Source organism: Lethenteron reissneri, chromosome 19, assembly GCF_015708825.2.
Source record: "Lethenteron reissneri isolate LAM-NWPU_2019-01 chromosome 19, ASM1570882v1, whole genome shotgun sequence".
Classification (NCBI taxonomy): Eukaryota; Metazoa; Chordata; class Hyperoartia; order Petromyzontiformes; family Petromyzontidae; genus Lethenteron; species Lethenteron reissneri.
In genome coordinates, this window is record NC_083797.1 from 4,098,751 (window position 1) to 4,115,411 (window position 16,661).

The 16,661-nt window shown below is 48.5% G+C and overlaps 1 protein-coding gene across 1 annotated transcript; it reads left to right on the top strand.

The window, feature by feature from the left end:
• Positions 1-1,329: 1,329 nt before the first annotated feature.
• LOC133344179 (chorion-specific transcription factor GCMb-like) lies at positions 1,330-16,426 on the top strand. The gene is made up of 7 exons (XM_061554196.1): positions 1,330-1,674; positions 2,412-2,485; positions 5,787-5,894; positions 7,293-7,542; positions 9,864-9,976; positions 11,236-11,361; positions 11,884-16,426. Exons 3-7 carry the CDS (start codon positions 5,808-5,810, stop codon positions 12,763-12,765), a joined length of 1,458 nt encoding a protein of 485 aa, XP_061410180.1. The 5' UTR covers positions 1,330-1,674; positions 2,412-2,485; positions 5,787-5,807; the 3' UTR covers positions 12,766-16,426.
• Positions 16,427-16,661: the final 235 nt, after the last annotated feature.

Here is a 16,661-nt window from a genome sequence, read left to right on the forward strand (position 1 = left end):
AGTAGATACTACTGACTCTACTGGGTGTAGGGTGTGTAGTAGATACTACTGACTCTATTGTATGTAGGGTGTGTAGTAGATACTACTGACTCTATTGTATGTAGGGTGTGTAGTAGATACTACTGACTATGTTGTGTGTAGGGTGTGTAGTAGATACTACTGACTCTATTGTATGTAGGGTGTGTAGTAGATACTACTGACTCTATTGTATGTAGGGTATGTAGTAGATACTACTGACTCTACTGGGTGTAGGGTGCGTAGTAGATACTACTGACTCTATAGTATGTAGGGTGCGTAGTAGATACTACTGACTCTGCTGTATGTAGGGTGTGTAGTAGATACTACTGACTCTGTTGTATGTAGGGTGTGTAGTAGATACTATTGACTCTATTGTATGTAGGGTGTGTAGTAGATACTATTGACTCTATTGTGTGTAGGTTGTGTAGTAGATACTACTGACTACTGTATGTAGGGTGTGTAGGCACATATGCCTACAAAATGAATGGGTTTTTTGGGGGGGGGGGTGGAGTGATAATGTTTTTGGGGGTTCAGGGTCGACAATTTTTGGAAACCTATTGGATCAACTTTTCACCCCCACATCTGGATGGGTGGGGGGGGTTCACTTTCTACAACGTTTTGATTCAGGCCTTCTGAAAGGCTCTTATCATTTAGTTGACGGACAAAATGACAAACGGAACACCGGGCTTTTATAATCGATGTGGTCGTAGGTTCATAATCAATGGATGCGTCACTCATCTCTTGAGCCAGTGGCTGTCAATTCCACATTTCCACGGTGGGAGACGCCGTTAACCTCTCACACAAAAAAACATAACAAGTAGGCTTTTGCGACCATCGATTATGATTCATAATTACGACTCGTAATTGATTGCGTGAGTAAAATGTCATACACGCAGCCTCCACTCGAGCGCATCGACGCGAACGGAGTCGCGCCACGTGAACTTGCCGATGTGCTTGTTCACGCGGCAACTTCATGCGCTTGACCGTGTCGGGTGGAGAAGGGTGCAACGACGCAAGTTGGCGTTCTACTCGAATAAAAAAAATCATCTCGCCAAGTTAGGCACATCTCATTGCGTCGACCATCTCAAGTCCTTTGCGTTGCGCGCATTTTTTTTTTGCCTTTCTCATCTCGGCGGCTTTGGCCCACGCGCGCGCGAACGTTCCGGTTGGATTCCAGTGCGAAACGTAAAGATCACTCCCCCACCACCACAACCACCACCACAACAACCACCACCACAACCACTCCCTCCTCCACCACCAACTTCCCTCTCTCCACTCCCCCATAACCGCGCGCGAGTGCAGAGAGCACCACCTCTCCTACAGCTCGTAGAGTGACCCGTCAGGGCCGGCCACACGGGGTTGTATTACCAGTACGGTTCACGTGGTCTAAAAAGGCAAGTGTCTTGTTCGTCCGGACCAAGTAGGAGGATTTACCTCCCCCCCACCTCCCCCCCAAGCAAAGAAAGGAGAGCTAGAGACGGATCAGTGAGGTTGTCTTGATTCGTTCGCTGCGGTGTCGCTCTACTCCGCGTTTCGCTCTCGTTCTCCGCAGCGACACGAATGATTCGTTCAGATTATTTGGTCACGAGGTTTTACACACGTGCGCGCATATCGATCACTGCTTCAATCTGGACGTGACATTTGCGGCTCTCAATCGTAAGTTATTTTATTATATATATAAACTGGGGCACAGTTTATCATGTACACGCACACACAGTCATGTCGTGTGGACTGATTTAAAGACGGGGTGGGGGGCATACATATACAGAGGGGGTCACGACACCGATGTTAAACAAACTTCAGTCGAAATGTAAACGCTAAAACAGAAAGAGTGCCGGTAATATCTGCTTTTTTGTTCCATATAATTTTTTTCATTCACTTTTAAATAATTTATAGGAGGTGAGGAACTTTCAGCACTTGAGGCTTTGCCCCCCTCCCGATGCTACGGGATACTGACAAACACGCATAAAGACAAAGATCCCCCGTATAGCCTTTAACAGGCTGTTGGTTTAAGTGCTGTGAGCGAGCACCTATGATCATCTCTAGCTAGATGCAATTGGCTTAATGCTATTAATTAGTGTACCACTTTAGGGGCATTTGAACTTGACATTTGTTTTCACTTCACATATCACACGTTACTATACTCGGATGTTAACGTGTACGCAAAGTCTTCGTTAAATGTTAATATTCGCGTGGTGTGAAAATAATTTTGATTCAATTAAACACACGTACCTTTTCCTCGACAAGTCTGTATGCATAATGGAGTTGATCGGCGTATAGCGAGCATGTCTATGAGCTGGACTATACGGTTGTCCATGGTGTATGATGGTTTGGTTATTCCTCACAATTCGGGAACAGTAACACAACCTGTTCACCACAATTTGTACTTCCAGTTTGACCTCAACACCTGCTTCAACCTTGAAACCTCTGCGATTACCTGCAAGTTAATGTCAGGACAAAGACCAAGGTAAGCTGTTGACAAACATCACATGTGTATGTTCAACTGTCTTCAACACACATATATATAGGAATAAAGTTATATATAAACATATAGTTAACTCGGAAAATTATGGTTCCAATTATATATATTTTTTTTTTATCTGAGCACACTGGACAACAACAGTACTTTAAAAGAAAAAGGAAATAAACATATAATCGGCGACGTTTCGGGTATTGACCCTTTTTTATAAGCACACTGTTTCAGCGTTTAGTTTATTAAACATATTTCTATCATAGTGCGTCACTTCTGCTTTACGGTATGCTGGCAAAAACTAGACTGGTCTGGTTTTTACAAAAAAAAACATTAAAAGACAACACGGTGCAAGAATTTGTACTTCTTGTGGATTTTTTTAAAAGAGAACCTTTGAGTGGGTGCTGATAGGTGCACGCGCCAAGGATGAGTAGATTTGCACACACAACAAACACAGGGCAGGCTCCGTGCTGCATGAAACACCCACTCCCGATTTAATCGAATTACCGAGTTCGTGTATGTGGTATTGCACTTGGGTTTTTGTTTCTCTATAAGTTGAACGTGGGTGCCATCGATTATACGGAGTGTTCTTGCCAATCACCCAACCCATATATGGGTTATTTAACAAGTGAGGTCTTGACGACCAATATTATTCGTAATAAATAAATAAAAATTTGGGGGGGGGGGGGTGTTAGATTGCGTAAATCTAAATGTGTCGTTAACCCACCCACCACCCGGTGTGATGAACTAGTAACTAATTGCCACGTGTTGTTTACGTAACAAACCTTACTCATTATCTGTGTCGGGTTGGTGGTGGGTTAACGACACATGTGGCTAATCTGGCTGCGTTTGTTTTACAAGACTACCCAGCAAAGAGTTGAATTGCTTAAACAATGTGTGCTGTTCGGTGATATTGGTCTGCACAACACCAAATAATAAGGCCGGTGTGACTAACCCGTGTTGTAGTAATATATAGAGACGCGGAACGGAGTTCTGCTTATATACGCTTTTAATCGAATGACAACCGCGTCTACTTTAATATCGTATGCTTGTTGAACTTCTTTCGCACCGTACGTAGCCAACCATGCTCATCGGAGGTGTGGGGGGAAGGACAAAAAACTGAACACAAAAAACTGTTTATGTAACAATTATATAATATAACAATGATAAATAATAAAAATAAAACATAAGCCTACGTGACTTTACCGAAAGAACCAAGAAGATGAATCCCTGCAGTCACGAAAGCTTTAAATCGAAATATAACAATTATACTTTACATACAGGGCGATCAACGTATTTTAAAATAAGAGACAGATATTATAGAGAGAACGACATAAAGCCTCTCCGCGTCTCCCACCAATCACATTGCGCATATTAAATCGTGAACACTCTTCTCTGTTAGGATACGGATATAGCACTGTGCCTACATGCAATCACCTGCCGTTAGCTGATTGCATATATTATATCCAAAAACAACACTTAACACGATCGTCAATAACCCTGCCTTGAAATGAAAGCATTAGGCGACATTGCGTGTGATGTCCCCACTCCCCATAGAACGTAAAGGCAGTGTGTTACGGACCAATGTGTTGTTTATTTGTGGCTGTACACCATTGCCATCGCAACAAATAATTCGTTGTATATGTGTACACAGCGTTATAGCTTCGTACGTGACTCACAAACGACACGTTTAATGCGCATTGCCCGTAATGCGCTCAACTCGCTGCGCATATTTGACCCGTAACTCGTTCGCCCGCTTAATATCGGCTTTAGGGTCATGCGCTTTCAACGAGCACCAGGAATACCGAGTTTTTAGAACTAACGATTTTCTGTTTGTATTCAGCGAACTTAAACCTCTTTAAATACGAACGTCAGTAGGGCTTAGGTTGAAAAGCTCTAAAAAGTAAAAAAAAACGTAACTTCCCCCCCCAACCACAGTTTTCGGGATGACGAAAACCTAACATTTTAATTTTAACATTGATCTAATAATTGTCAACGACTCGATTATATACGTGCCAAATTTCAGCTTTCTATTCCTTCCAGAACATCTTTCAAAATGTACAATAGTCGCTCAGTCCGACACGATGGGTATCACAACTCCGCAAGGAGAGTGGGAGTGGAGTTGTGGCACAGTTGTTAGCGCACTGCACAGCAAACCCCGATCCACCTGCTGATTCAGACTCACAAGCAATGTCAGTGGCCCAATGATACCTGAACGGGTTCGAGGCAAGGCCGTAGCCATGGAGTCAACATTGGGGAGGACTAAATCTTCCAGGGGGTCTGGGGGGTCCGTGTGTCCCCCCCCCCCCCCCCCCCCCAGAAAAAAAAATCTAAATTTGAAAACTCATTTCCTGCCATTTCCTGCCGAAATATTTAAAAATTCACTAACACATGGGATGGACTTTTTTTTCACAATAATGTCTAATAGTGTATTGTATTACATTGCTCTATTTTTTTTATTTTGTACCTTTTCTTGTTTCATCGTATGTAATGGCAAAGATTAGGGATTAATAAAGTACACCCATAACCACAATCATATAAACATAAATCTATTTTATAGCAATATATTTGGGGGGGGGGGGGCATTTTGAGTATATTTATACGGCCTTGGTTCGAGGACACCACGCCGTCCTTTCACGAACCCGCACCCACCCATCAGTGTGGCTATGAAGTATGGTCAATCAACCCCCGTGACCGACCCGACCTGTGGAGGCATTTATCCTTCAAATAGATCGACTAAGGGCTGTAACAAATACAGCTGCTTTGCCTCGCCTGGTCCCCGGTTCGGTTCGTGCGATTTCGCGTACATGCGGCTACCCTCTTTCCACGCAAAATTCGCTACACCGTGCGGGTTTGAATTCACTAGTGTGCGGCTACGCGATCGGACGTTGGACAGCGTTGTGTGTGCACTGTGTGTGTGTACTGTGTGTGTACTGTGTGTGTGTGTACTTTGTGTGTGTACTGTGTGTGTATTTTGTGTGTGTACTGTGTGTGTATTGTGGGTGTACTGTGTGTGTGTACTGTGTGTGTGTACTGTGTGTGTGCTCCCCCCCCCCTTTTTTCTTTTATAACGCATCTACCGCACAAAAGCGAGGGAACACTGTATGCAGAGAGATATGCAGCGTGCGTTACGTAGGAATTTTTACAAATATATATTTTACTATTTTTCTTTTTTCTTTTAATATTTTCAATTTATTATTTTAATTTTATTATTTTTGTTTTCTATCTACGTGATTTACCGAAAGAACCAAGAATACGTCGTAAATCTCTGTGCTTCTCATACCTGTCTGATCCGCAGGCTGCTTTTAATGATAATAAAATGAAAATGTCAGAAATGACCGGCGCTTCCTCGAGTCATCCGAGAAATCAAGCGCAGTGGGACATCAATGACTCCAAACTGCCCCAGGTATCGCTACACAAACAAGATTAACATGCACTTTGAATGACGTCTTCAAATACGTGGCGTGTAATGAGCGCGCGGTGTCTGGATAAGGCTCGGAGCCAATGGAGAGCGGGTAATATGCAATAATTGTTATTGTTGCAACGTTCAAACAAATATATACATGTATGTAAATACCGCATTGTCCGGATTAGAGGTGTGTTCCTGAAAGTAAGATGCATCCCAAAAACGTATGCCCGGGTGTAAAATAAAAGGTGTATACAAAACTGCAGATATGGGATTAGTCATTTCTAATCCCATATCTGAATTTGTCATCAATATGCGAAATTCCTCTTTTGATATGTAAACTCATTTGTCAAGGCGCTCTCCTCCTCCCACCCAGCTTAAAATACGCTGCCAAGCTTAGCAGTCTTCATTAGGACGCTGTCTTTCCGACAGCTCTGTTTCTTCACCTGAGGACGGCTGCTTGCGTTGTGGCCGAAACGTCGTGAGAATTTTATTTAATTATGTTTGATTTTTATTATTTTATTATTTCCCTTCTACGTAACTTTACCGAAAGAACCAATAATATGAATCCCTGCAGTCACGAAAGCGTTAAATCGAAATTTATACAAAACTGGTTACACGAACGCACACAAACCGGATTATAAGACGCACATCCAACTTGTGCTCATGGGCAATAATTGCGTCTTAAAATCCGGGGATTGCGGTATCGATTTATGATCATCGATTGATCTTGCTTTATTCGTGTGCAGTATAGTATGTACACTATCGTACATTGCGCCTGTCGCTCGGAATGCGCCAGACATCGTCAGATCACGGAGCTCTGAGCAGGTGACGAGTCGCCATAGCTGATCGGATTGACGACCTACACGCACGGAGCAGCCGATATTGCCGTGCAGAATTTAATCCTCTGATTACATACGGACATGTAGAGAGAGAGAGCCCTCTTTTTTGCTAACCTACTGTTAGATGAATGCCTCCACGCGCCGGGCTGGTCCGTGGAACTAATTTTGAGCATACTTCACCACGCCGGTCACTGTGGATTTGTGGAGCTGGGCAGCATGGACGTGGGATCAGGGAAGCACCGTTGAGCAATGAATATTTTTTTCTGGATTGCCCTCTGCTGCCCACAACAATAGCCCAGCAATGCATAGTGATCACCCATCCAAGCAGTGCCCAGGCTAAAGGAGATCGTACAATATTGATTTACAAGATCGATTTCGTCATAGGTGTAACATATGAGGGGCGTATACATCTTTATTCTGTTTGCGAGGCCCAGGACCGGTTCAGATGATCGTCACTGGGCGTTGTTGGCCGTGAGCAGGAATCGAACTCGTGCTCACCGGGTTCGTAGCGCAGCGGCTCCGAGCACCACGTTGACCTCCAACCCCACCCACACAGGTGGAGGTGCTGGACTCATTCCAGGAGTGGCCTGACGGATACGCCCGCCTCGTGTACAGCGCGACGGAGCGCAGCGCGCAGAAGCATCAGAGCGGTTGGGCCATGCGCAACACCAACAACCACAACTGCGCCATCCTCAAGAAGTCCTGCCTCGGGGTGGTGCTGTGCGGCCGCTCCTGCACTCTTCCCGACGGCCGCAAGCTCTACCAGCGGCCGGCCATCTGCGAGAAGGCGCGCCAGAAGCAGCAAGGTGGGTGGCGCTTTGCGACGGCGGACGCGTTTGTGAACAAGGCAGCCAGCCAGCAAGCACCGCGTGGGCTAAGACTCATAGACGGAGTTTGAATTCTAGATTTTTTTTTGGTGGTGCGGGCAGGGGTCCGCTTTGTCCCTCACGTTAGGAATCGCTGTTAGATGTCATTTATTTATTTGTGATCTTAATTGTAAAGTATAATTTAAATAAGTTAATTGAGGTGTTCAATTTGTGGGGGCATTGCCCCCCCCGTGCCCCCCCCCCAAACTCTGCCCATGGCTCAGACGTTTCACCCACTACTTAAAAAAAAATATTTCTCCAAAGCAATATAGTATTAAACATAAAAATGGCACTGCATACTAAAACTAAACGATTTTTTCTTATTTATTTTACCAGGTAAGGCCCATTGAGCTATATAGCTCTTTTTCACAAGCGAACTGGTAACAAATAATAGCTCAACAAAGTGACAGCCGAATATTCTAAAAGCGTGTTTCTAAATACGGAGGGGAACCCCCGGAGTACCTGGAGAAACATTCACGCGACTACGGGGAGAGAGAGAAAAAAAACATAAATAAAATTAACAAAAAAAGAGACACGCAAACTCCCAATATGCAGGCATCGGGGTCGGGATCGAACTCACGACTTCCTGTATACCAGGCGAGGTAGTTAACATCTCGCAACCGTATTTAAAACGCACCGCGCCTACAGCGTTAAAATGTTCGAGACCGTGAGCATAACGATGATGTGATTAGGCAAGAAGAGCCTCGATATAGAATAGCCTGGGTGCGACCGTGCGAGACAAATCAAATATTGGGGCCCCATCTGACCGATTGCCGCACCCACCTGAGCTGACAATGTCGTCACTACACCGCTGGAGAGTCACGTGTGGCGAGGCATTGGCGTCCACTTCCCGCTGACTATTGCCGTGCAGGTGCGTACGGCTGGCTCATGCTGGTCAATTTACTCGATTGAAACTGTATAACCCACCCCACCCCCAAACAAACAAAAAACACAGGTATTTACTGCTATAATGAGCCAAGAATGTCTGTGTGTCCCGCGCGTGACGTCACTCCACGTCGACCAGCCCTCATCATTAATAATCATGAACAGGTGACGTCCTCCACATGGACCTCCCCCCTAATTAATAATCATGAGCGGCTGACGTCACTCCACATGGAGAACGCCCCCCCCCCCTCATTAATAATCATGAACAGGTGACGTCCTCCAAATGGACACCCCCCCCCCTCATTCATAATAATTAGCGGCTGACGTCACTCCACATGGGGGGGGCGAGGCGCCTCCTCCCCCCTCCTCGGCGTCAACTCACAACCCTCACTACAAAGGCAGAACCCTCACGTCACGCGATCTCCGTAATGCTGTTGAGACATCAAAGTAAAAAGGACGTCATGATGAACAAAGGATTATAACCTTCACATTAAATAACTCTGTGTCACCGCGGCCTTACAAACTGCACACGAATTGATGCAATGAATATCACGTCGCGGTCTGCTTTTCGCTTGCAAGTTTCAGATTTACTGCAACACACCCGTTTTGGCTGGGCAAAAGGCGAGTAGATAAATGAACCTCCATTCCATACCCCATATACATTTCAACATCCGTTTAGTTTCTCGGCTTTGTTGGTCACGTATTGTGGGCCAGTTTTTTTTGCATCCGTGTCAATGACAAGAGTCTGGGTCGCTCATTGATGTTTGTTTAATGGACGCTGTTGACGAGAGCTGTCCCTTTAAATGACGGAGGCCCTGGCAGCATTACATACATCCAATTGCGCACGTTATAACGCAGCAATGTAGAAAATGCGGCATTGTGTTTGTATTTTTTTAAAAACACCGAGAGCTCTTTATTACACTTACCCAGCTGGGTCCAGGTTTGTCCAATACGAAGATGATTTGTCCATGCCTCACCATGCCGGTCAGTTGCCGGTTGGTGAAGGCAGCAGGAGCATAGAACTACAGCACAATGGTGAATTCTGCTCGCAGTGTAGTCCAGTGCCACCCCCATAGCACCTGGTATACATCAAAGCATAGTCTCGGCTCAATCCTGCTCTAGCCTAGGTCCGTGAGCACGCGCCTGCTGTTGGGGAGACGTTCGACCCATCGCATTGTCACCTTGCCGCCGAAAGGTTCTGCCCGAAGCGGTCTCAGCCAACGAGCAGCGGGTTCAGCTGATGAGAGGCAGCGGCAATGGGGGCAGAGGCTGTGCAATGTGTGTGTCTGTGTTGCCTTCATAGGCGCTCGCTAACAGCGCTCGCCCCAACAGTCTGGAGAGAGGCTTTAAGGGGAATCGTCCGTCTCTGTGCGCAGGCAAAGCGTGCCCCAACTGCGGAGCGGGACTGGAGTTAGTCGCGTGCCGGGGTCACAGTGGATACCCGGTCACCAACTTCTGGCGGCAGGAGGACCAGATGATCTTCTTCCAGGCAAGAGAACTACCCACAGTCTCCGCCGTATGGACGTGATATTTCAGGGCTAGAGTGTTTATTTACACTGAAGGAATCCGATGAGCTATGAAGCTCTTTTTGCACAGATGTCCGGTATATATTTAATCCACACTTGAGATGTTACGCGTGCCTGCACAATGACTACACATACTTTGCATCCCTCAATGAGGAATTGCAAATAACACAATCGCCAAACACCAATGAGCTTACATGGCTATATTGAAATAATTTAAATTACAACTTAGAGCCCTGTGTCAACCAATGCTGGATTAGCAACACTTCCCTACTCCATGATTGAAAATGTTATTTTTTTAGAACTGCTTTCTGTGCTCGGTTTGTTGACCTTCCACCTGCACCTCCGATTAGCACGGTTGGCTACGTATGCTGCAAAAGGTAGCTTAACATACACACACATACAATCATACGTAACAAAGACAAAGATCCCTCATATAGCCTTAACAGACTGTAGGGGCAAGTGCTGTTAGCGAGCACCTATGAAGGCCAGAACGGTACACGAGGGGGTGGGTGACCAGCACCACGCCCGACCGCCTTTGTCTCCCCAGTGGCGATGTTTACACACCGCACCAGGTACTTAGTCGACCTAGGGGAGGCCCAGGACCGGTTCAGATAATCGTCGCTGGTGTTGGCCGTGAGCGAGAATCGAACCCGTGTCGCCGGGTTCATAGCGCAGCACGCTAACCGCTACGCTACCGCTCCCCACAATCACACATACAAAAACAAAGATCCCCCGTATAGCCTTAACAGACTATAGGGGCAAGTGCTGTTAGCGGGTACCTATGAAGGCCGGAACGGTACACGAGAGGGTGGATGGCCAGCACCACGCCCGATCGCCTTTGTCTCCCCACACATACACAACAACAACAACCGCCATTCGCCACTAAGTGGCGGTGACGTCACCACGACGCTTGTGCCAGGCCATGTGCACCTTGAGGCCACGTGAAGTGTCGAACGCCCGCTGGCAGGAGGTCACGGGGCAGACCCAGGTGCCACGGGTCGACTGACCGAGATGACCGAGATGACTGGCTGATGCACCACCTGTGCCCCCTACTGTACCAACTTGCTGTGCCTTAGCCACCCGGTGCTCCGCCCGAGATGGCACATACACACACATACACACATATACAATCCACTGCTCGTCTGGCTTCCGGAGAAAGCTGGGGGCCACCAGAGGCGTCCACAAACAAGCCCCCCGCCCCCCCTCTCGTGTGTGCGTGCAGGCCAAGGGCTTGCACGACCACGCGCGGCCCGAGAGCAAGAGCGAGGCGGACTCTCGTCGCAGCACGGCCAAGAGGCAGGGTCAGCACGTGGAGGGGGGTCCCGTGCGCAAGAAACGCACGGCGGAGGTGAGAGAGGGGGCCGACGCCCTCGACTCCTCCTCCTCACTCCTCACTCACCCAGGGCCGGGTTGAGATTGTGTAGGCCCCCCTGGGTGGAAGGCCCCCCCCCCCTCCAGTAATATTTTCAAAAGGAAAACAAAGTTAAAGAAAATGAAAAAAAATACAAGGCTAACAACAAATAAAATTCAGCATGCACAATTTAAATCACTTTTCACTTCATCTCTGCGGCCCCTAAAGCCCCGTGCCTTAATCCGGCCCTGCACTCACCCAGCGATTGACTCGCTCGCTCACTCACTCACTCGTCAAGGCGCTCGCGACTTTAATTCGCAAACTCACCCACTCACCCTTTCACTCCCTGCCCCACTCACCCTCGGTGCCTTGTCACTTTCCTGCCCCACCCATCATTTAACTCCCTGCCCCACTCAGCCTTTCACTCCCAGCCCCACTCACCCCTGGTACCTTCTCACTCCCTGCCCCACCCATCATTTAACTCCCTGCCCCACTCACCCGTGGCGCCCCCTCTAACAGGACGACAAGGACTCCCTCGCGAGCTTGAGCTCCACCTGCGCCCCGGAGCTCCCCTTCAAGCTGGAGCCGCACGCCTCCCAGCTCGAGCGCAAGGACGAGCGAGCCCACGAGCTGCCCACGAGCGCCGCGTTGGGGGCCGTCTACAGCCTCCCGGGCCTCCCCATCTACCGGCAGCCCTCCTCCTACCCGGGCCCGATGCGAACCCCTCCCGGCGGCGACTACTCCCTGCACGACAAGGGCTGCGCGCTGCCCTACAACCCGGCCGAACACAGCAGGGGCGCTGGGAAGGAACGCGCGGGATTTCCATACCTTGACCACGGGGCTCACCACGGCTCCCAGGACGAGGCTGGGGCCGGAGAGAATTCGGGACATGCGGCCACCCTGGGTGGCGGCAGCGGCGGCGGCGGCGTCGTCCCGTGCCGGATCGTCGGCTCCGCGGGGCCTCCTGGCTCGCCGGCGTCCGTGCAGGCCGTGATCACGACGACCACCAAGGTGGCGTACCACGCGCACTTGCCCTACGGCGACGGCGTGTTCAACGTGCAGCACCCGTGCGCCGACTACTACCCCAAGGTGTACCCCGAGTTCATGTTCTCCAAGGAGCAACCGGCGCCCTTCCTGCACGGATACCCGGCACCCTACGCGGCTGCGGCTGCGGCGGCGGTGCCTGGCGGCGTCGGTACCACCGGGCCGGGCCGGTGCGAGGCTCAGTACGGGAAGGAGCCGTCTCCCTACAAGCCCGTGGAGCCGTTTCGCGCACTCGCACTCGGCCAGCGAGTACCTCTACCCCAATGGGCACTTCTGCCACTTCTGAGCTGCGCGTCCGTTCGCCCGGTCCAATTTGCTCCTCGTTGCCATCTCGGAAATTTACGCTGCGAGATTTGAGACGCGGCGAGGCGTAGAGACGAGATTAGTAGAACGTACGAGAGTTTATTAAAGGCGTAAATGTTGACTGTTTAGAGAGAGAGAGATCAGACAAATGTAGTGGGTTTTTGAGAAGGGCACACCACTGGTGGGGCGGCTGATGGCCGAGTGGGCGAAAATAAAGACGGAAGTGGCAGCCAAGGATTGGAACGGAACGTGTCGGAAAGGACGACCAAGGGGAGAAGATGGAGCGATGGAAGGAGCTCGTGTGCGGGGTGGATCGTTATTGCATCGTGGGTATTGCTGAAGATGGCGTCGGGCTTGGAGAGGTCTTCGTCCAGCAGTGGATTGAGCACGGCTGATTATGACGTCGTCGATGATGATGATGATGATAAAGCGGTGGCGCAGGTGTAGGAGGGGAACGAGTGAACGAGTGGATGCCGCTGGACGTCTTTGGACTGCTTCGCGCGTCATCAAGAATAAACTCTTGCCCGGATATCAAAGGGCTTAACATCTATCCAGCGAAATGTCGCCATTTTCCCGTACGAATTCATCATCAAGATTATCATCACGAAGGATAATTTCTTATGCAAGTCACGTAAAGTCTGCCTCTGATTGACTTATATTTTTCTAATGAGTAATATCTCGTGTAAGAACTGTCGCCGCTGCTGTCTCTACTGAACGACAATAAGCACTGCTTCGGCATTGTCGTCGACACTTTTATAGTTTTCCCTTTGATTTACTTTGATTTTTTTTTAAACTTGACCTCCTACGTGTACGCTGTGTTTCTGTAGCATTCCATTGGATGAGAAGGAACAGTGGAGTGCCTTTCTCTACACGGTATACTATTTTCAGAATCAGAATCTTTATTTATGCCGGAGGAACCAGTTGAGCTATAAAGCTCGCGGATGTCCAGTAGGGGCGGGTCAAAAAGTTACAAAAACAAATTTTAAAAAACGATAGAATCGCAAAGTATAGGAAAGGTAAGCAAATCATCAAAAAAATAGATAAACTGAAACTTTTTTTTCACCAGGTAAAGACCACTGAGCTATTCGTCATTTTTCAGAAGCGACCTTGCCACAAATGAAAGCTCAGCGAAGTGGCTTATCGCGTGAAAATGTACAGCAGCCAAATACCCTAAAAGCGTGTTTGTGCGATCAAATCGCCTGGCATGCCACCCCCATCTCTCTGCCCAGCCAAGCAGGGCTCGGAACCAGTCATCCGGATAGAGCTTCGGATGCGCAACGCTTTCTTTGCACAGCGAGGCGTGTGACATGCGGCTGCTGGGTTACGTGTCGATCAGCTACGGGCATCACAGCAGAGTCCGTTGTTGTACTGCAGTTCTATGCTTCCACGTCTATGCCTTCCCCGCCAACCTCCCACCCGCCTTCGGTGTGGGGCAGAGGTCGCAAGCGGGTTTTGATTCCTTACCCGTACCCTTACTCGGCCGCACCAGGGTCGCAAACGGCTACCCGTACCCAGCCGGGTACGGGTAGCCGGGTATCGGGTAGGGTACGGGTATCGGGTACCCGGTTGCGACCTCTGCCTCCCACCCGCCTTCGGTGTGGGGTCAAATAACCCCAACGACCCGCATGGGCGCCTGTTTTGTATTTATTTCAGGTCACAAACGAAAATGCAAGCGCACTGATTAATTTCCCTCTCTCCTCTTGTTCTTCGCCTTTCGTATAAATGTATTCCTGCTGGCCATGCTGACAAAAGGCACCGCAGCGTTGATAATTATCGATGACGGAAGTACGCGATTAGGGTTATGCACTCTGAATGCATGTACAAATGGATTAAAATAATTGACAGGGTTGTCGCTGTACAGGTACTTGAATATATATAGCCATTATAGACGTGAAGGTTTCTTTAAAAAAATTGGACGCAAACGTAACACGTAGCACTATTTGTAAAAAAAGAATACAACTTAGCATCGAGATAAACTGCCAAATGATTGTAAATGTGCACGAAATATCTAATCTTTAGATAAACGATTGTCCCTTATAAATGATTGCTGGTGATGTCCCCACGTGCGCTGTACGTTTAATAGCCATAAAACTATAAACTGCCGCAGGGCAAAACGTTGCGTACGGCTTGTGAAATGTGTGATTAGTTAGTACTATACTCGGCAGAGCTCCAGGGTGTACGTATCTGGGCGTGTGTGGCGTAATGGTTAGCGCACTACGTTACGAAACCGGCTGTCCGAGTTAGATTCCCGTTCACCGCCACCAACACCAGTGATTATTATCTGAACCGGTCCTGGGCATCCCCTAGGTTGAATCAGCCTCCAATGAGTACCTGGTGCGGTGTGTAAATATCGCCAGGAGGGAGACAAAGGCGGCCGGGCGTGGTGCTGGCCACCCACCCCCTCGTGTACCGTTGCGGCCTTTATAGGTGCTCGCTAACAGCACTTGCCCCTACAGTCTGCTAAGGCTATACGGGGAGTCTTTGTCTTTGTGTGAGTAGCAGCGTTGCGGGTAGCGCAGTATGCGCCACGGCTGGAGAATATCCCAACCTGTACTGTGCCTCTTGTAAGTAGACTCAGCCTTTAAGCGAGTGCCTGGTGCAATGTGTAGACATCAGCTCTGGGGAGACAACGTGAGCTGGTCAAGGTTCTGTGCCACACGACCCAAACAAATCTCTGTTCATCTACAAAAAGGGGGATCTTTGTCTTTTGTACGACGCAGAGAGAACACAGCGCATTCTACGCATATTCCCGCACGGTTGACCGCAAAGTCGGCAGTCGCTCTCCATTCCTTGACTCTGTCCTGACTGATGCAGTTGGGGACTTGTGCCATGTGGTTGAAGTCGCTTTACCAGTCCGTACCGTGAGTTATAATAGCAGTAATAATGTATGTTGAATTTCTTTCGCACCGTACGTAGCCAATCGTGCTAGTCGGAGGCGCACGGGATGGACAACAAACTCAAACACAAAAAGCAGTTCTTAAGAAATTAGTTATAAATTCAGATTTTGAAGTGCATAGCTCCAGTGGCTTCCGAAAATCGTAAGGAAGAGCGTTCCAGACGGCCGCAGAAGCACATCTGAACCCGCTCGATGCGGTGACCGTCTTTGTTCGATGGCCAGTCAAGAACCGCTGCGAGGAGGACTGGAGTTCTCGTGATTGTTGATGCTCCTTAACGAGATCAGCAAGGTATGACCTGCATTTACCCAGGAAAGCCTCACTGAGACTCTAGAATATCTTTAAGGAAGGTCCTGCAAGTGGGATGTTCGGCATATGGGATGAAACTGGAGTGCCAGGAGAGAGAAAAAAACACTCAAAGCTCCGCACGGATTGATTTAAAAAGCCATTGGTCTACTGCCAGCATTTGGCCAACCTGAAGCCTTCAACATTGGTGAGCACCAGCAAATCTCTCATCCAAATAACTAACCAGACACATGCTTGCTTAGCTTCTGAGATATGATATGGTTCAGGGCATCCAATGTGATTTAGTCTTAGATGATAATTAGGGTCTTAACCGCAGTCGAAAACCGCACAAACCACGCGTATCATGACCTACAATCTTCATCGTTGCAGACACTTCCCTCCCTGCCATGAAAACGAGGAATTTCCACCGCTGGTTCAAGGTCGCCTGCGCTGGTTTTTGTTCCCGCGCCACGAAAGTTGTTTGAGCAGGGGAGGAGAGAGACCATTTTTGAAATAAAAATGCTACTGTGACTCTGTGATAAAAAAAAACCATGACCAGATGGCCATCATCCAGCAGTGGATGTATAGAGGGCTGTACATCGTTCTTGGTTGTATTGACGCTCTACGGCACTGTTGTTTTGTGATTCATCGCTGGATACCGCGAAATGAAATATCCCAATAAATCTATATGACACAACACGTAGGCTATAATCATTGGGGCTCTCCGGGCGCCGTCTTTCCACCAACCCCGTGTCGTCGTGGCTTTCAAAG

Excerpts from the sequence above, each read along its gene's own strand:
- LOC133344179 (XM_061554196.1), top strand. The coding sequence starts at position 5,808 with ATGAAAATGTCAGAAATGACCGGCGCTTCCTCGAGTCATCCGAGAAAT. Across the intron at positions 5,895-7,292 it reads ATGACTCCAAACTGCCCCAG|GTGGAGGTGCTGGACTCATT; the intron begins GTATCGCTACAC and ends CCACCCACACAG. Across the intron at positions 9,977-11,235 it reads ACCAGATGATCTTCTTCCAG|GCCAAGGGCTTGCACGACCA; the intron begins GCAAGAGAACTA and ends GTGTGCGTGCAG.